We start from the raw sequence: 21,529 nt of genomic DNA, 5'->3' as shown, positions 1-21,529 counted from the left end.
AAACCGTCCAGGTCGTTCAATCTAATTCAGTATCTTGGCAGCGGCGGCGTGTTTACAGAAGTGACTCAGCGGCGTCAGGCGGCGCCAAGTGAAGTGGAACTTGAGAGGAGGAGCCGCGGCACCGAAAGACGGCAGTCGAGGCCGCGGGCGCCCCGAAAACCCACGAGGCGATATGCTTCCAAAGTTTTTTTTCGTCAATTTTGCCCATACGCAAGGGTTACGATCAATCCACGCCAGGTGTGATCAAAACAAAGTGCTCTCTGGATGACATTGGCGATAATCCAGGTGATTAATCTTTTAATCCTGATCGTCACAACAACCGAAAAGCCAAACAGTGCAAATGCAAAAAGCCTCTGCTGTGAAAGACAAATTTACACATGAAGGACCTGATTCACAAACTACAACAGAACAGAATGTGCCTTTAAACGCCCCACAATGGGGAAATAGCCCTTTGATTTATATATATATACATACATACATATACATATATATGTATATATACATACATACATATATATACACACAAACACACACACATATGTGTATATATATATATATATATATATATATATATATATATATATATATACACACACACACACACACACACAAACACACCCACACACCCACACACACATATATATATATTCACTTCCAGCGCTGTCTTGGGCAGCTGCCTGCCAGAGTTTCTCCTCACCTTAGTGTCTCTTTTTCCTAAATTTTCTACTTTTTTTTTTTTCTATTTACTTCTTCTTGTATGTGTATGTGTATGTGTCAGCTTTAGTAACAATTCAGTTAAGATCAACAATTTCCTTCGGGATAAATAAAGTTGTTCTTATTCTTATATATATATGAAAATGTATTTTTATAGATATAGACACACACACATACATATACTTTATATACACATGTTTTGTTATATTGGATTAACTCCTGTCGGTCCTTCTGGTACAGACATGCAGGATGCAACAAGCGGAGGGTCTAGATTTTTAGCGCCTATTTGATATCAAGACACATTAAACATATGTCAAAACATTACAATAGTATATAATAGTATGATAGTAATATAAACATATAATAGTAACTAGTATTACCAGAAATATCTGCGGGAGCTTTTTGGCTAATTCGAGCAAAGGGCTAACCGTCCTGTGTACAGGAAGCGTGAGGTATTCACGGTGGACGGGGAGTGATGAAGAAAATGTAGCAGCTCTGCAGAAAAAGATAGGGAGGGAGAGAGAAAGGGGTTAGGAGTAGCATTTATGAGAATAAAACAGATTTCCTGAACTGAAAGCATTCCAAGGGCGCCGGTGGTCTCAGCTTGCCAAGAGGCAAGACGACACATGCTGGAGATGTCTGCCAGGTAGCAGAGCACAAAGAGTCCTCATTTCCTCCCCGCAACCCCCCCCCCACACACACACACACACACACAACCTGATCAAAAAACAAAAAAAAAAAAACACTGTAGTTCCTGATGATTTCTTAGTGGAATTCCTTTATTCTTAGGATTTTTCCCGGTCTGACTGTCCGGTCTTCCCGTGTCTGGTCAGATCCGGGGCTTTTGTGCGCTGGTATTCTTGGATGCACACATGTGTTAACTGATCCTAATACAGCCCTTGAAGTTTGATATTTGCCCGGGGATCCTCGCAAACACACACACCACACACACACACAGACACGCACACTCATCCAGCTTCCCAGAGCTCATCCATACCTAGGTGATATCCCATTACTCGTTTGCGATCACATACACACACACACTCCTGTGCTCGTGCCTGTGCGTGTACGTACGCGCACACACACACACACGCGCGCGCACACACACACACACACACACACACACACATTCTGTTTTCTTTTGCCACTGTAGCTTAACCAAGCCACAAGCCACAACACTCTCTCCCTCTCATTACTGCATCTTAGAAACATTACCAGGGTAGGAAACGCTTTGAATACACTCAAAAAATTTAAAAAAACTTTTTTTTTTTTTTTCCTCCAAGGCAAAGAAAAAAAAAAGCCCAAACAGTAGCTGTGGTGGGTCAATATTGAGAAGTCACCGCAGTAGAGAAGCGGGGTCTGACATTTAAAGAGAGGAATACGGGTGACTAAAGGGGTTATGAGATATATATACGTAGATGCGTGTGTGTGTTTGCGTGTATGTGTGTGTGTGTGTGTGTGTTCATATGGTTAGGTGAAAGGTTTTTTGTACTGTTGTTTTAGGTCACATTGAAAGATGTCAAAAAAATCTGTAAGAGGAACCTTGGGAACCTGCGTGGACCCTATTAAGATGAAAAAAAAAAAACGGAAAATAAACAGGAAGTAAAATAGCAGGAAGTAAACAATATGAAATCAATACACAGATTGGAAACCAGGTAGAACGTCCACATGAACCCCTTTTGGTTCCAGAATCCTCGGGAACGAGGCTGTTTCTCGGTGCGTCGGGACGACACGTCCAAGAAACATCTTAGCTCCTTAGACCCGGAGGTCTTTTTACAGTTGCATAGGAATTGATGTGACGTAGGTGCTCGGTGATTGGTGGAACTCACAAGCCACACCCATTACCAGATACTTCTTGCGGACTGCGGAGAGCCTTTTTTAAAAACTATTGTGGTCACTAGTCAGCTGTTTTCTTGCTATAAAATAGACGGAGCCGGTGAGAAACGGAGCGAGGAAAAGTTCCGAGAAACATGTGATAAATAAAGCAAGAACAATGCCAAAAAAAATCAGCAGGAAATACCTTCATTTTTTTTTTTTTTTTTCAAAACAGCAAAAAAACTAAAGGTGGGAAAAATGTGTGATACCTGAAAGTCCGCAGGAAATGATTGACTTTCAGCCATTCACACACACCAGGGACGGGCAATTATTTTGGCTGGCGGGCCATATTTCTTATTTATTTTTTACACGAGGGCCAACTTGGTGTCATGTAAATTGAATAAAACGAAATTTGCAATTGAAATATTTCCATTTTTTTGGCATTTCATTTCCACTTTAAAATCATATAAATGTACCGACATTATTTCGTATGTAATCACCCGTTACAAAAATTAAACAAAACGGAAAAAAATAATTCGAATGTGGATTGAAAATACTTATTAGAATATTCAAATAAAATAATTTGGCGGGACGGATAAAAAGAGCAAAACGGGCCGGTTGTGGGCCGCGTGTCTCACACACACTATCACACACTGATGGTGGCAGGGCTGCCATGCAAGGCTATTGGGAGGAACCAGGGGTTAAAGGTCATGCCCAAAGACACTTGGACGTGCAAGCTGGAGCTGGGAATCGAACCCGCAACCTTCAAACTGCAGCAGCGCCTCACTTAGAAGGGGGAAGCCGAATATCAGGGTAGATATACAAAGCGTCGACGTGGCCGCTGCCGCCTCCGTTCCCCTCCCAGGTGCAACCCTTCCCCCTTCTTCTAAAAACGTCTAAATCAGTGTGTTTGGAAGGTCGGGGGCTGGTGAGGTGGGACACGTGTGAAAAGCAAGACTGATTTATTTGACGTTTTCCAGCAACGAGGAGGGGAAATCCCCGGCGGCAGCTGCAGGTGACAACCGACGCATAATTCAACTCGCAACATCAACGTTGATTAAGATCTCGGGCGCTACGTTCTACGAGAAAAGAGAGAGAGGGAAGGGGAAAAAAAATAAAAATAAAAAATAAAAGCGAAACTCTAGCTAATGTCTGAATATTTGAATAGCGGCCCGCTAATTACGTGGGCTGATCGCAATTATCAGCCGGGGAAACACTGGCAGATGTTCAGGACACTGGGAAGCCCAGACTATTCTCTGCACAGGCTCAGTTTATTTCCTGATGTCTATTATGATGTTTATACGAAATGTCTCTTGTTAAACAGCAATAATAACAGTGTAATAACAGGTCATTTCAGTTTGAAGGTAAGAGAAACGACAATCTGGTGAAGATTTGCTGTTTTAGTCATTTGACATCTCGGTTTGGATCCAAATCAGTTTCATTCGAGGTTCATTTTTTGGGGACTTTGATTTTTAATTGTTTGGCAATTTTGGTTTTCAGAAAATGTGTCATTTTAGGTTTTCATTTTGATATTATTTTCTTTAAATTTTCTGCTATTTTCAGTTCATTTCTGACCCTTTTTAGGTTGGAAAATTGCTAATAATTATGGTCGGGATATTTTTTAGCATCTGTAAAGAATCTCGCGGTTAATTTTATGATTATTTTCAAGAAAAGCTTTCAGAAATCGTTGAAGTGAATAGGACAAATCCCTCAAGTGACTGTGGAAAAAAAAGGAATTGAATTGCCGAAAATAGTAGGAATAAAAATAAAATACCATTAAGTTGTAAATAATTTCACTACTAATGTCAAGGTCAGCAGGACGAGTTTAGAGACTCGAGAGATGCAAATATTCGGATCCATATTTGACTTGGAGGAGGTGCTTCGGATTCCACTCGACAGAAACAAACTCAAACTCGAGCCGGGCCGCGTACGGCGGCGTTGGAACGGTCACATGTTCCGACGCCGACATGTCGAGGCCACGGCGGCTCGTGAAAAAACAAGACCATGCTCCTTGTCCCGATATTTCGGGGTCGTCCGTCGAAGGGCGGCGAGAAGATTTCGGAAAGGGCCGTTTGATCGATCGGGGTCGATCGCTGTGAAAGGAAGCGGCGTGCGTCACCTCTGCCGCCATCTCCTGGTCGGAACCCTCGCTGCCGTGTGACCGGCTGGTCCTGCCAGGGGAAAGGGGCCCATGGCGAGGAGGAGGGAGGGGGAGGAAGCTTATCCAATCAAATTGGCGGGTTGAGAGAGCGAGCAGGGGGCGGAGAGGAACATTATTATCAGGATACCGGGCAGATCATTGATCGGTATTGATTGAGACATCCTGAGCCAGCACCGCTTCAAAAATGGAAGGAAAAGGTATAATTCACGATGATCCAACTCACGGTTAACAGATTACCAATTCAATCTACCGTGTTTTAATCTGCTCAAAAAACCGACAGTGCGCCTTATAACCCAGTGCGCCTTATATAAGGGTCAATATTGAGCCGCAGAGGTCTCGCAACTATGGGAAGCAGCCGCCGACTCCATTTTCTCCTGTAGAAGAAGGAGCGCGCGGTGCATGGCGTGCATTTTCGTTTCCATTTTTGTATGTGTGTGTGTGTGTGTGTGTGTGTGTGTGTGTGTGTGTGTGTAAAGACCCCAAAACGGTTCTTTTCAAGAGATGCGCTTAGGACGCGGAGTTCGACCTCAAGGCTATCAGTCACGCAGTAGAACACGGGAATCGAGCAGCAGTGAGAGAATTCAACATTATAAAATCAATGGTGCAGAAGTGGAGGAAGCGGCAAGATGACCTGCAGCAAGTAAAGAAGATTAAACAGAGTTTCCAAGGGAGCAAAGCGAGATGGCTACAGTTAGAGGACAAACTTGAACAGTGGGTTGTTGAACAGAGAGCAGCAGGTAGAAACGTCTCTACAGTCGCTATTCAAATGAAGGCAACAGTGCTGGGACGCAAACTTAACATCGATGAATTTAGAGGCGATCCTTCTTGGTGCTTTTGTTTTATGAAAAGCTTTGAACTGTGACAAATGGAGTTGCAAATACCGGTAAGAGCTATCGGTACGTACGGTGCCGTAATGTGAATGCACTAACTTGTTTTGGGAGTGAACGGAGTTGTCAGAACGTCAGTTTGTATTCTATTAATGAAGTTTAACTGACTTATCTGACTGTTTTGTTGACATTCCCTTTAGCACGGCTCCATTTAGTGGATGCATAAGTCAACCCCAGCCACTACCGTAGCTTCTATTATATGCGCCTTATAATGCAGCGCGCCTTATATATGATTTTTTTTTTTTTTTTTTTTTTTAAATAGGGCATTCATTGAAGGTGCGCCTTATAATCCAGTGCGCTTTATAGTGCAAAAAATACGGTAATCTCCAATTATTTGAATGCTTTCTTATTGATCAATTGGTTTCTTTTCAATCTTATTTCTTTGGCTGATTTTTCATTATATCTTTTGACTTGGTTTCAACTTAACATTCAAGTTCCCTCTCTCTTTCTGTTTTGTTTCCGTTCCTTGACTCGACAGCGATCTAGAACGCGGTGAGCTGCCTTCCGAACTGCAGCTAGCGGAGGTATCGGGGAAAAAAAAAGAGAAAATACCATCGCGGCCTGAGAGACAGAGGGGCGCAAAGGGCTAAGGAGGGTTAGCGTACACTCGGCTAGACGGACAAACGGAGTGTTGAATAAATAATTCCCGGTGGCTAATCAATCAGCGTACCCCCAGGGGTCACGGGGGTCAGAGGCGGGCCCCTGGTGATTGGCGGCTCACAAGGAGAAAAGGAAGTGTAAGTTATTTGGGGGTGGGCAGGGTCGGGGGGAGCGAAGGGGGTCCCGTTCACCGACACGACTATTCGCCTCCCCCGCTTACTCGGGTGGCGTCCGACTCACAATACCTCCAACATTCCAGCGACTCTTGTCTATTCGTTTCCTATTTTCATTAAATTATTCTATCTGTCAAACCATTCTGTGTTTCCGGTTATTCAGAAACACATTTGGCTGTAAAAAAAAAAAAAAAGGACAAAAAAGAAAAAATACAACAGACTCCACGCTTTTTTACTCCTTCTGTGAGTTTTGGGAAGATAGAAAACTCCCTGTAAGAAGCTAAATGAAAGAACTCCCCATCCATCAGGGGGCGAATCCGAGCTGATCAATCAAATCCCGGGTTTGGTGATCCGTTGCTTCGGATCCATGGCGGATTTGAAAAAAAAGGGGCGTTTCCTCGACACCCCGCGGCTCCGTCCATCAAACAGCTGAGCCCCCCCTTAGAGTATCCTCCTCCTCCGCCTCCTCCTCCTGCCGCCCCACGCCTCCACCCCCAACAGCTGACAATGACTTCATTGACACCCGGGCAGCCCATTAATCTTCATTTGTCCCATCATATCCTGCTATCGGCATGGAAACGCACACACCGACGGTCAGCTGTGAAGGCGATGAAGAGGTGATGAAGAGGCGATAAAGGTGGCGGAATCCTGGGGGAACCCCAGCCCCCCATCTTTGGGAACTTTGGGATCATCTGGTTAAAAACAAGCTGTATTCAGTAGCTCTGAGTATCCCCTTGCTGTACTCACAAGCTGATAGCCGGGGAAATGAACTGCAGGGTTCAAACGAGATGAACGTGCACAAAAACTCTCGGAAAATGAACTGGTTGAACTAGAAAATGAACTAAAAGCTGGTTAAAAAATAAAAAAAAAAAAAGGACCAAAAAAATGGTGTTAGATAAATACCCCCAAAACAATATTTTTAATGAAGAGGAAAATAGGGTAAAAATCTCATTTAATCTATTTCATGTTTATTTGTTTTGCTTCATCAGTGGTTTTCTAAAATGCCTGTTTCTTGCCATTTTTCAATCTTTTTACAATTGTTTATTGCTTTGGTCTATATTTGCTCAAAATGTCACCAAAATATACTTGGCAAAGATGAAAAAAAACCACACTTTTAAGAATTTAAATTTAAATGTCATCGCTACTTGTTATTAAGAATAAGAATAACTTTATTTATCCCGAAGGAAATTGCTGTGCCAGAGTTTCAAGTAAAACATGACAATAATAAATAATAGTAGGAAATTGTATAAACAGTAAAAAAAAAAAAAGGGGGGGGGAGAGAATAAGAAATACAAATAAAACTATAAAGTGTCAAAGTCAAGGCTATAAAGTGTTTTAAGGTCTTAAGTGCAAAGATTTGAAGATTACCCATTTAAAACACACAGAATCACAGATAAATCACCGAAAACATTTTTTGAGTGAAATATCAAGTTAAAAAATTTGGGAAACCGTATTTTAAAGCATCAAATGATGGAATAAACTTTATCGTGCGTTGATGTCAGGGATCGAACCATCCCGCACTCTAACACATACCATCACCCACCTTTACCTAACACAACTATGACTGAAACAGGACCCGCTTCACACACACACAAAAAAAAAAATCTCCGATCTTCATCCCCACAAACCCAGGGTTACCTGGGGGTCTGCAAACACTCAGCAGGGGGGAGGTAATCTAATTTCTCAGCTGCCTGGGAGACCACTTCCTGAGAAGGAGGCCAGCTTGTGGAAGGACGCCTGGGGTTTCCCATCTGTCCACCCAGGGGCCTGACCCCCTACCTACTGTTAATACACCCCCCCTCCCATCCACACACACACACACACACACACACACACTTCCCTTCTCTCCCCCCTCGAGCACACACTCAGGCCATGTCTTAGCCGCCGCGCCGCTAATGGAGTTTGAAACGAGATAGCGACAAGTTGCAGGAGCGGGAGGAAGTTGCCGTCGCTCCCGCTCGCCGCAGCCAGGGATGGATTCTCCACACATGGTCCGGGGGGGGGGATTCACTGAGAAACTTGTAGATGGAGGATTTTGTCCAAGTATCTTGAAGAGTTGATGGATTTAGGCGGGTTGCGGGGGTAGCGCTGAACGACAAGCGACAGCGGACAGGAAAGCTCGTGATGAGAGGTAACAGAGTAGATATAGTCATGGAGTGCTCAAGTTTTTTGATATACTAGCATTTTATAGTTTTCAGAACTACTCAGCTTCATGCAAAGCCGACGTGAAACGTGTCGACTCCGAGTGTTCTTCATCAGACCGAGTACTTCAGGACGATTATTATAGTATTTCCTACTCAGTTTGTGCTTCGAGTACTCGGGGACTAATCTTTGACTGGATTTCATATGATGCAATACTTTCAAAATAAGCCCACACTAACGCTTTTTAAATTGGTTTCACTTTGAAAATAAAAGTTCTCTGAAACCATTTCTACGGTACTTAATGGCAATGAAAAAAAAAATTTTTTTTTTAATTATTTCTTGCCTGAATATCAATTCAACGGACTGCATATTTTTGAAACTTTTTATATGATTGATTTATTGTCAATGGTATGTTTGATTTTTGATAAATTCATATCACATTTGATCAGTGGCAGGCGGTGACTGTATATATATATATATATATATCTGTGATTCAACATGAGATGTATATATATATATATCTGTGATTCAGATATTTTTTAGGCCAGCAGAGAAGGCCTTGCAGGCCCTGACGGCCAACCATTGCATTTGATAAATGAATTAGATACTTGATATATTTGAAAATAATTAATATATCCATGTGATATTGGATACTTGGTTTAACGTATGTACGTGATGTTTTATAAGGTATTTATCTTGTAATTGACATATTCATGTGGTATTTGATGTATTTATAATTTTGTAAAATGTATACTTTGGGCATATTTATGTGTTATTTGAGATCTAGTCATTTGATATATATATATACAAAATTTGATGTATGATTTGATGTATTATATGATATATATGCATATCAAATATATATACACATATCGTATTGTTATATTAAGAGTCTGATAGATATATCATATATCACATACGTATGTCGAATATGAAATAAATATGTCGATATCATATACATAAATTGATATACATAAATATACATATACATAAATATCATCTACAAGTATTTATGTATTGAAAAAATTCATATAGAAAATGATATTTTTATATCAATATCTCAAATACATAGATACCTGTCAAGTGATAGCTCTTCAAAATTAAAAATAAATGCAGAAAACAATTTCCACTTCAGTTGGCCTCCAGCCTCAACCATCCATCCCAGGGAAAGAGACAGAGATCCTGCCCAGAGCAGGACAGGAAGGTGGAGAAGCAGCGGAGACGGGAGCGCCGGGGTCAATGGATGCCACCCCCCACCTCCGCCGCCTTTTCCCGTCATCCTCTCTTGAGGAGGAGCAGAACCCCTCTTTGATCAGCGCTCAGGAAATTTCATTAGGGCCCGAGATGGGCGGATAAGAGACCAAAGACGGCTTGGGTGGACGCGGAGAGGAAGGGAAGAAGATAAAGAGGGCTTGAAATAGAAAAAGGGAGACTGATAGCGAGGTGGATCTTCCTCCTCATGTGGAAAGAGGAGGAAAAGACGGGATGGAGACCGAAAAGGAACTCAAGATTCGTCGTTTTTTGTTTGTTTCTTGGCTCAAATGTAGAAAAAGAAGATGCGAGGTATCAACCCCTGCAGGACACCGTGTTGCATCCGGAATGGTAGCGGGTGTAAAAACAAAACAACAAAAACCCAATCAACCCAATCACTTCCGTGCTTCTTTCCATCCGTCTCAGTTTTCCCCTACATGGCAAGCCAGATACTCCTCTCCTAACTTCCAATCTCAGCCTGACCGACGCACCTCATGTTGACCGAAATTCGCGCAATTGCTGTTGCCGACAGGTAAGAAAACAATACTTCTACTCCGATACAGAAAGTCGGCTGATCCACGCTGACTACTTGAATCCTCGGACCGGTCGGGGTTTCACCCGAGATGCAGCCCAGACAACGCAACTCCAACTGCTGACAGGAATAGTGACCCTTCAACATGATTATTTATGAAAACTGCGGCTCTCACATCGCGCTATTACAGTGATGAACGAAGCCTCCCGATCGGACGACGACAGACCAGCGTCCGGGACTCTGTCATGTGACCGGTTTACGTTGAGCTTCTCCGGAATAAGCTGGAGCAACGGTCATATCAAACATACGGAATATCCCGAGTCTTCTGGATTGTTATGATGACAATCGTGCGTTTTATTGCTTCTTTGACACGCAAGGATATTAATCATATTTGGCGACGCACATTTGGGTGTTCGGACTCCATTAGAACATCTGGTACCCACACGTTAATGCCAAACATAAATCATTTCGGCCTTAGAAATAGGGCAGTGTCATCAATCAGGCTTTGTGATATGTCACGAACAAGAAGAGAATATTCTCCAACAGAAACCTTAATCGCAATCTTGTCCGACTTGGCCCAAGTGATAAGCGTGGAGGTGATGGGCCATACATTTGTTCCCTGTGGAAACTGAGCTTTCGGAAAGTGTTTCCGGGGAATTGTTGCCGCCCGCCGTCATCTGTGGTATCCCCCAGAGAGAAAGCGGGGAAAGAAAGAGGGTCCGAGAGCCACCTTTGACCTTATCAATCACTCTGAACAGAGGAGGGGAGGCGAAGCGCACACCATCAATCACCCGACGGAGGTGTAAAGACAAGCCGGGCAGCGTCTGTTTACCTTATCGATCATGTCGGGCCGGTTGGTAGCGGCGAGCACCGTGACGCCGCGGAGCTGCTCGATGCCGTCCATCTCTGTCAGGAGTTGAGCCAGGACCCTGTCGTCCACGCCGCCGGTCCCCGAGGAGCTGGACAGGGAGGACGAGACGGATGAGCGCGGTACAGTAAAGTGGTGAGATGGATGGACCAGAATGTAAATAATGTGGTATACACATATATCATGGTGTGTCTGGCCTTATTTAAAGCACGGTAGTACATGGCAAAGAGTACAAAGAGTCCAAAAGTACTATTAGTTTACTAAGTTACACACCTCAGAAAGTATTTCTACTTATTTCACCGCCACTTTCTAGCGTCAGTCCCTTTGTTTCCCTCGGAATGGAAATTACAACCAAAAAGTGGCACCATGTTACATTATTACCGTATATTCTTGAGTCGGGGCAAAGCCAGTAAAGAATTAAATGAATAGATATGAAACTGTTTTTGTTTAATGAGGTCAAAACCTGATGTGAAGTTATTACAGGGAACCCTGTCTGGGAGGACTAACTGGCATAAATATGCTTTAATTTTAGTCTCATACGAGAATGTGTTGTTAAAAAACCCAAAGAAAGCGTTAGCCATTGCTTTACTAGCGCAATGCATGCTAGCTGATAACAAACGGGTTGAATTGTGTTAACTTTGGCTCGGCGCAATGCAAAATATACGGTAATATTGCAACATGGTGCCACTTTTTGGTTGTAATTTCCATTCTAAGAGAAACAAAGGGACTGACGCTAGTCTACATAGCTTTCCAAGGGAGAGAAAGAAGAGAGAAATTGCTTGCGGACGTGTTCTCATCATTTTTCTCTGGATGCATTGACGCATCTAACCGAGCTAAACTGCTGAAAGAGCTCACGGGTGCTGCTAGTTTTAAATGGTAACTAAAGCCAAAGCACCGCGCGGACAGTTTTCTTACACAAGTATACAAAAGGCCGTCGGGAAAAGTGAAGCCCGCTCAAAGAAACGGCATCGGCAGGAGACGCTGGATGTTCTCCCGCTAGGATGTCAACAACTCGCTACTGTCGAAGTAGCATTTGATGACAAAACACTGAGCACAAGAACGATCGAGGAGGAAACCGATGACAAGTGACCCGGTTAGTCGGCACGGCGGTCCGCAAGTCTACAGTAAACGGCTGATGACGCTCACTCTCTCTGTTAGCATGGCGACGTAGCTGCAGCACATACACAAGTGACCGACTTGGCCAACTCTTGCCTCTTTGTCTTCATTTTGAAGCTCATTCTAACTTCTTTTATCAGCCTTATCCTCCTCGCTCACGTCCAATGTTCCCCCCTAAGCTGCACAACTGCACAATTGCGCACTGCTCGCACACTCTCAGCGCACAAGAAAAACGATCCAGCGCGGTGAGCTCACTGCCGATGAATTAGATATGCAACATTTTTTTCTGTGTAATATTGCTGCGTAACACTGTGAGTGACAGGTCCAGCCAATCATAAGAAACGATGAAATTACGCTGCTCAGCCAATCGCAGCATTGACGGTAAACGCGCACGCTAAATAACAATAATAACAGTGCGGCGGAGTTAAGTGATGCTAATGCTAACACGCTAACTCCTTATCACGGCGGTGAACGTGATTCGTCCGCTCACCAAACCAAAGTAAAAAAAGAATGCGGTTCTTTTAAGTTGGAACGGCTGTCAGAGTATGTGCGAATAGAAAAACAGGCGGTGAAACTGGGTACATTTTTTTCTTTTTCAAGTGAGAACATCTGCAGAACATGTAGCAAAGCTAAAGCAGTAAGCGAGTTTTCTGATGGAAAAATATGAACTGAATGGAAGCTATGATCCCAGGTGTGATACCGGTGTGTGGCCACAGCGTGCACATCTAATGTTGCTCGCAGTGGTCCTCAGTGTGCTCAGGGAGGTCGTCTGTATGTCCAGACATAAAAAATTAGAGGGAACATTGCTCACGTCCCTCTCGGGTTCAAATGCGAAGGGTTGCACGGATGACATGTTTTTGCACTGAGCCCGGGTCAACCTTATGACGTCACTACTGAGAAGGCATTGCAATGTAAACAGCAATGGTGGCCTATGAGGGGAATTTTTTTTTTTTTTTTTGGCATTTTATACAAACTAAGATATGTTGAGAGATTTTATTATCGTTTTTATGTAGCTGGTACAAATATTGATCCAATAGGACAAAAACATATTGGTAACCAGGGATCCCTTTAACAGTGTTGAACCCGGAGAAAAAGGAAAAATGAATGAATCGAAAAATCAGCAGGGTGGAAAAAAAGCTTTTTGCTTGTGCTCTAGAGTTTAGTTGGAGGAAGTCCATCTCTCTGGAGATAAAACTTGAAGACGTCTCATGTGGTGAGCTTCAAGGGGAGGGCTGCGGTTTGCAGAGCTCCAAGTCTTCACACCCAGAACGAAAGTCAAAGGAATATGGTGGCGAGGAAATATTTTGCAGCCGACCGACCAAAGATTCTCAGGTCTTTTGAAGCAGCAGTCAGTCAAAGTCCAGGTGCAGGTCTGGGTCAAATCCGGTGTCATGTGACCGGGGTCACGTGCACGCTCAGTGCTTGCGTAGCAAAATGCAGACAGGCCGATGCTAGTTGCTAAACACGAGCCTCACGATCTGGATGTGAAAACACGATACGTCGGGTATACACCGTAAATTCCACCATATAAGCCGCTACTTTATGCACACACTTGAGAACTGTGGCTTTTACAACAACAGTAGCTTCCTTCCGCCAACAACGTCACAGTGGACAAATGAAACCGTTTCAGCAAACCCGCTCGAATCTTCAGATCAGCCATTTTGCTCTTATCGCACACACTCAGCAAGAAAAAGAAGCGCAGAAATGTATTCGATCAGCGTGGCTGTCGGTATCTGTTCCGGAAAAAACGCATCTGCGTTACGTACCGGAAGTTGTAAATGTTACCGCCATTTACAAGGATCCCTCGCTATAACGCGGTTTACTTTTCACGGTTTCGCTACTTCACGGATTTGCATCCTGCATTGTGTTCTGCTTTCTGATTGGCTAAAAAGTCACGCCGCTTCTTCTCTACCTGTGCGTCAATAACGTCGCAGTTTAATATGTACACGTACGTAAAACGGCTTGACAAATTTACATTACGTACGTGCAAATTCTCTCTCAATTTCGAGCTTCTCTAAAACCCGTAATGTTGACAAAACGCTCTGGACCGACAAAAGCACCTTGCAGGGCCCAAAAGGCAGCGGAAGATGCAGATACGCAGATAAAGTTAAACTTCTGGACATGCTAAGGGAAGGTAAAAGCTATGCGGCTGTAGGTCGGCGTTACGGAATGAATGAATCTTCCGTTCGTTCCATAAAGAAGGAAGAAAAAAACATAAGGACGACAGCAGCAATGTATAATAGAGTATTTAATTGTATAATAATTGTAAAAAAAAATAAAGGTTTCTACTTTACGGATTTTGCCGATCACGGGTTCTTTTTGGAACATATCCCCCGCGAAAAACAAGGGTATACTGTATTTGATGACATGTTTTCGAAAAAAAACGTTTCCTTTAACATCTTGCTGCGTTAATATCCGGTGTTTCAACGGGGACGCTTGTGGCTTATTTATGTCCAATTTATTTCTTCTTAAAAAAATGAGTAGGTGTGGCCTACATATAGGTGCGCTCTACAGTCAGGAATTTATGGAAACAGGCGAGAGGCGAGCAGCCATATGCAGAGGTTAAAGTAGCGGGACATGTGCTCCTCTGACGTAAGGCTCTCGCTCCAAACCGCCGCTGCCGCCACTTTAGGCCGGATGGGAGAAACATAACTTTCTAATTAAGGTTTTTCTGAGAAACATAACTTTCCAGTTATGATTTTTCTGAAGGTAAGAGGAGCAAGCAATAAAACCCCGGCTGTGGTTGGTAAGAAGAGCGAAACCATAACTCTCTCGCTTTGGGTTTTCCAATCTCTTTCATCCCCCCGTGAACCCCTCAAACACATGCAGGAGTGTATAACATTAGCATGTATACACACACACACACACACACACACATAAATACAAGCAGGCAAAAATCACACACATGCCTTTCCGCCCTTCTTCACACGGCCTGTCGACTGAGACACGAGACCACGACTGCGCCGCCTTGACTTTCAAATAACGGGAAAGCTGACATGGAAATTTGTTTGTGTTCTGCATATGAGTGTTTTAACCACATTTTTACAACAAGAAAAAAAATAAAAAATATCTGTCAACACGTTCAAAAGTTCCTATTTGATGTAAAAACTTGTGTTTGTGTGTCATCTGCTTCAAGCGACTGGTACAATTCAGGATTTTTGTTACCGTCATAAAAAAAAAAAAAAGGGTCATAAGAGGTACAAGTCTTAGAAATGACATAAAAGTTTTTGGGTCGTTGCTTTCACTGTGCACGTACACACGCACACACATAAACACACACATGCACGCACACACAACCCTAAAAAAAAAAGATGCAAGGTGGGTTATTTTCCACAGAGCATGAGACGCAGATGGCCACCCTTCCTGAAACGCACACACACACACACACACACACACACACACACACACATGTGCACGCGCACAGCCCCTGTTGACAGGGCCAGCGGAAGTACCAGACGTCATTAGCTGAGACAAGGCTGCTGAAGAACACAAAGGAGCTCTGTCACTGGGACATGAAGACGAGGGAGGTGGCGGTTGAAAGAGAGAGTTCAGAGCGGCGAGGGAGAAAAGGATGGAATGGATGGACGATTAGTGAAAGGGGAAGACGGGAAAAGTGGGTTGGGAGGAAAAAAAAATGGGGTGATGTGAATGAATGCATGAATGAGTGAATGGACAGGGAGTGGTAGTGGGGGGGGGGGGAAAGGTGGTGACAGAAAATCATAACGGAGGAACGTTTTATTCTCCTTAGCGGCCGTTGAATATAAATTCAACAACTCTTCTTTTGAATTCTTCTGTTATTTTTTTTTTTTTTATCCTCTGTTCTTGCCTGTCAATCTTTGCTATTTAATGTCCGCTGCCTGTCTACATAGCTCTCCTCCCGTCTTCCTCATTTCCTCCCACGAGCTTGGACTCGTGGCAGGTAGGGCTGACAGATTTACAGGTGCTTCTCGTCCTTTGAGGCGAAGAAACACGGCGGCGGCCGGGAGGAGGAAGAGGAGGCGGCCCCGGCTGTGTCGACGGTTTCTCCGGCCAGAGCCACTTGGCTGATTAAAACCCGCGCAGGAATTGCAGGCTAATAAATAACCTCCGCGAGAACCGAGCCCGGCGGATTCTTCTCCAAAGGCTGAGCAAGACTCCAGGCGCGGGTACAGCGCCACCGCCGCCCCTCATCGTAAAAAAGTGGCTGGAAACAAGGAGGCCGGCGGAGTTTGGAGAGTCTACGGCGGCGGGAGCAGGGAAAAACGTTGACGGATGAGGACATGTCACTCCGGACTGTGGAAACTAGCTCGAGAACAGGTTTCTAAGGGGAGGAGAACAAACAGCGTTGGATTCTGAATTTTGTAGAAAGACAAATTTTTCGTCTAATTCCTTTTCAATGAAATGAAACGTTCCGCTAGCTTAGAGGAAGCTTGAAATGCACAGCAAATGGTCTAACGCGAGGCCTTCCGGAGGCAAGTTTACTCCGAGTACAGTTGCAAAGTACAGTTACTGACTAACGCTAGCGGGGCAGGCGCGACAGAAGGGGATCTCGAGGTCCCGGCAGAACTCGGGCTACTGGCGAGCAGCCGGGCGCAGATTTGCGGCGCCAGCGTCCAGAGGACTCAGGCCTCCACCTGGGTTCCAGCAGTGAACGAACTGCTAGAATTCTGGCAGCGGGTGAGCACTCGGCGCCGGGTGGTGCGGAGGCGACTCCGGCGTTCAAACTCGTCCGTGAAAGAAGCCGGGTCAGGAGCGAGCGGCCGGCCAAGAGGCACTAGCGTAGACTGATGAGAGAGGTCCGGTCAGGGACGGGTGACTAGCCAAAAGGGGCCGGCCTACACCGACAAGGGAAGCCCAGTCGGGTCATGGGCTTGTGGGTTGCCGAGCAAAACCGCGCGCCTTCCTAGCATACAGCACTCTTGCGCTTTCCCGGATGTGTGGAAAGTACAAGATGGTTCATTGGATGGGAGCGGGTCCATGTGTCACCGTGCGTGCAACAGTAAGGGGGCCGTTGATGCCACGCCCCAAAAATGCTGCATTTGGTTGGAGTGGACATCTTGCGCCCAGACAGAAAGTCAGAGTTTGAACACTGGGATGTAACGGCGGCACTCTTTTTCTCTGCTCCTTCCTGCAACATTTAGTTTCATCAGTGGGTTTACCAGGAAGCATGCTGCATATTTGCCCCCCTCCTTACACACACACACACACACACACACACACACACACACGCACAACCCCCCCAAACTCCCCGCCCAACCCACCCGCCCCCGCCTTCCCACCCATCTGCCGTGGAAGGGCACAATGAAGTGTTTGTGCTCCCCCGGTCCATGTCCTCTGTCCACCCCCGCCGTCCTCTTTCCTTTAAGCCACAGATGTTCACAGTGCCATCCCACTAAAAGCGCCTCCGGACAAGACTGTCCTCTGTGTCCGCCAGAAGCAGAGTAAAAAAAAAAAAATAAAAAGGAGGAAGAAGAAGAAGAGGAAAAAGCCACAAAAGTGCAAGAGGGCACCATGGCAACCAAGTGGCCAGCTTTGATAGAGCCGTCGTGAGAGCACTCGGGTGATAAAGTGAACCTTTGTGAGGACAAGGCCATAAATGAATCCGGGCCATAACTCCCATTAGTCATCACCCAACAATGAATGCGGTTCTTTTTTTAATTTCTTTTATCGTTCCGCGGCGAGTTCGGGCGTTTATTAATCGACGGATCATCAAAATTACCTTCCTCTCCGACTGGCGAGAGCGTCGATCTCATCGAAGAAGACTATGGAGGGAGCCACGGCCCTCGCCTTCCGAAACACCTGCAGGCAGAAGAAGGCCGGGGGGGGGGCGACAACACAGGACGGGTCATTTTTTTTCTTTTTTTTTGTTTTCACAATGGCGATGGATTGTTCTCAGCTGCCGAGCGTGCACAAACACGCACAGGAAACACAACCATTAATGTCAGGCGGCGGCGCTCGGCCCATCCGTTCAGGGTGTAAACAACTAAAAATAATTAGGCCCGCCGTCATATTAACGTGTCCGCAAAGATGCAGTGTTTCCGTGGAAACCCCTGAAAGTACTTATCGGAGTTGGAGGGGAAGTTCAAAAAAAAAAAAAGAACCCACCTCTCTCACCGCTCTCTCAGACTCTCCGACGTACTTGCTCAGCAGCTCGGGCCCCTGAGGAGTCAAAGGTCAGGAGGGTTAGGAGCTGGTTGCTCTTCCTAGCTAGCGGTCGACACGGGGGCGACAGCTTCCTTGCAAAATCGAGGTTTTCGGGGAAAAAAAAGCAGAGAGCGGTGAGATTAAGACAATCGTTAGACCTTAGACCTTAAAACACTTGATAGCCTTAACTTTGACACTTTACATTTTATTGTATTTCTTGTTCTCTTTCCTTCCTACTATTATCTATTATTGTTATGTTTTACTTGAAACTCTGGCACAACGATTTACTTCGGAATAAATAAAGTTGTTCTTATCTTATCTTATCTTAGAAGCGGAGATCGGCAGAGAGGCGATTAAAGCAAGGGTGAAAATAATAAAAATAATAATAATAATAATACATTTTATTCAAAATCCCCAAGGTCACCTTAGATCAGGGGCCCCAGACTCGCGGCCCAAGGAACAATATTTTGTGGCCCCTGGCCTGAAGTCAAATCTTTGTGTTAGTGCGGCCCTGCATCTTTTCTTACATGCATCTGGGGGTTTTATACAGTGGGTTTCAAAAATACGGGCAAGGAACAAAGGAAAAAGTAACTTTGCAATGTTTTTTTTTACTTCAAAATTTAAAAATAAATAAATAAATAAATAAATAATTGCTAAAAAAAACCTTTAGAGACATTTTTAAAATGATCTTTTCTTATCTTATTTGTGTAAAAACCCCAAAAACCATGGCAAAAAAACCAAAGCAAAATTAGAAAGATTGATTTAATAACCAGAATAGGCTTGAAAACATGATACTTCCTCTTATACATGCTAACAATTAATTTTTAATGACTTCTAGTGGCAAATTTTCCCACTATGACAAAACTTTCTCTTAGCTCAACAATATTTTTAGGGTGTCATTTCATCCATTCTTTTTGATATTCATTTTTAATATTAATTCATCATGTATTTTTTGGAGGAACCGTTCATGACATACAAAGATTGTTAGTATTTACCTGTTTACCTCCTTTACACTAAAACAAAGGAAAAATTTGGACTTAGTGTTACTTCTAGGTAATGAAGTTACCTGCCCCTTTGACATCAAATTAGGCCATATGTGGCCCCCGGACCAAAATGAGTTTGATACCCCTGCCTTGGATAAAAGGTGAATACATAGTAAAATGATTAAAAAGGTGAAATAGATGGGTTTTGAGTTTCGACTCAAAAGCAGGGGAATAGAGCAAGTATCCCAAAAGGAACCAGGGCGCGGTTGCATTTACACCCGAGGAACAATACTGTGCGGTTTATCTTAGATTTTTTTTGGGCAACCTGCGGAGCTGTTGCAGAACTGGGGTGATGTGGTTCTTCTGGAGTTTGTGGAAGGCCTTGTTGGAAAGACCGAAAAGACCGGAGTTTTCAATCAGGGAGGAGACGAAGCCATGGACACTGATGGCTGCAGCCTGTGGAGTCGATTCATATTGGGTCGATGGAAATAGGCGGGCCCAGTTCTGTTGTTAATATTGGACTAGGAAGTTAAAGGGGATTCAAATTAGCAGTAGGACATAGAAAGGTTTGGACATTAAATCGGTTTGGTCTTTAGATGTGACGTTTTATCGGCCCGTGTGTCTTATTCCCAATTCATTTGTTGATAAAAGGCTAGCTCGTAATCGTAGCACTTGTTAGAACCTTATGTCTTCACCTGGACTGTCTCATTTCACATGTTCCCAAATGAACTGGGCGCGATTTATTACCGCACCCGTTCTGCCAGGCGAACGTCATTATTGCATGATTTCTTTCATGAACATTGTATCACATTGTATATATTGTATCACTATTGTATCATGTAAGTAGGACATTGTATCTGCTATTAGCATGAAATAGTTTGCGGTTTTCCCTCCCAACCCTCATCAACCCCCTTTCTCTAGACGCTGTTGTCTTCCCTTTCGCTCTCTTCGTTTCTACCTCGACAGGGCGAGACAGAAGCCCGTCCAAATCGAGCCGGGATCCGTCCGAGGTTTCTGCCCGGTAAAAGCCAGTGTTTCCTCTGCGAGCTCAGAGAAATGTCGGGTTTCTGTCAATCGTTTTTGGGAATGCGGTCCAGACCTGCCCGGATCTGAGCGTCGTGGGACGACTCTGTTCGGATTTGACCCCGTAAAAATAAAATCCGACCGATATCGGTCTTTAACTTGTTAAAAGGGCTTACTTGGAGTTCACGGGAAAAAAAATAAAATGAATAAAAAAAATAAAAACCAAGACAGGGCCCCGCCTCTTGCACGGTTACCCAGTACTATTTCAATCCTCGCCGTGCTCTTTGTACTGGCTTATATTAATGTGAAACATCTGTGTCTCGCATGGCGGACGCGCAAATTACCCGCTGCAACCGTCGCCGTTCGCAGCACACCGCCACGGCTGTTATCGCTACTGCAGATGTTGCTGCTCGTCGCCATGGTTGCAAAATTTCAGGTTCGCAGCCGGACGAATGCGGCGAAGCAACCACCTGGCCTTCCCGGAGATCCGTTTCATCTTTGGCTTTAAAAATAAAAGCGCAACGGGCACGACGCAGACTCGATCCCTCGGAGATGTAGCCGAGAGTCGGTTAGGGTTAGCGGGCAAAGAAGCTGGCAAACCGGGGTGAGTCGAAATCCGACAACTTTCACGTCTGAGACAGCAGGTTTGCCACGTTGGACTTTGCGACGTGCTGCGGCTGCTGTTCAAAGGTGATAATTATCGAGAGCGCTAGCGAAAAACGGGGGGGACTTTTCGTGCAGGAAAAAGCAGGTTCTTCAGGTTGCGTTTCCGAGCGATTTACAAAGACCATCTAAGCGTTTCACCGACATGGGAACTTTTAACCCTTGTGCGATCTTGACATTGTGTTTACTCCCCTTGTCCTACGGGTTAAAAACGACCCATACGACAATCTTTGTATCCTAGTGGTGTACGGCCCACATGGAAACATAAACAAAAAAGAAGCATCACTTTTTCTAATTTTGGGGTCTCTTTAGGAAAAGTCATAAAATTTCAAGTTGGAAAAAAATAGGTTAAGGTGTTTTTTCTACAGCTAAACATGGTAGTGGGTCAGTTTTGACCCGCAAGACAACACAAGGGTTAAGCTATCATTGAGCCACTTGATAAGCGTTCGTTCATCCTGGGTCTTTGCCCGGCGCATCT

The 21,529-nt window shown here is 44.4% G+C and overlaps 1 protein-coding gene across 3 annotated transcripts in view; it reads right to left on the bottom strand.

The window, feature by feature from the left end:
• afg2a (AAA ATPase AFG2A) overlaps window positions 1-21,529 on the bottom strand; it is a 139,827-nt gene that overhangs the window by 74,246 nt on the left and 44,052 nt on the right. For all 3 annotated transcript variants that reach the window (XM_086158224.1, XM_086158225.1, XM_086158226.1), the window contains 3 exons: window positions 18,344-18,397; window positions 17,958-18,037; window positions 11,108-11,234 (listed from right to left, as the gene is read on the bottom strand). In XM_086158224.1, coding sequence (XP_086014350.1) covers window positions 11,108-11,234; window positions 17,958-18,037; window positions 18,344-18,397 — 261 coding nt within the window. The remainder of the gene's footprint in view (window positions 1-11,107; window positions 11,235-17,957; window positions 18,038-18,343; window positions 18,398-21,529) is intronic.

This window comes from Fistularia commersonii, chromosome 13, assembly GCF_037954325.1.
Source record: "Fistularia commersonii isolate RoL2024-O1a breed Wild chromosome 13, RoL_Fcom_v1.0, whole genome shotgun sequence".
Classification (NCBI taxonomy): domain Eukaryota; kingdom Metazoa; phylum Chordata; class Actinopteri; order Syngnathiformes; family Fistulariidae; genus Fistularia; species Fistularia commersonii.
This window is presented reverse-complemented; position numbering and strand designations above follow the sequence as displayed.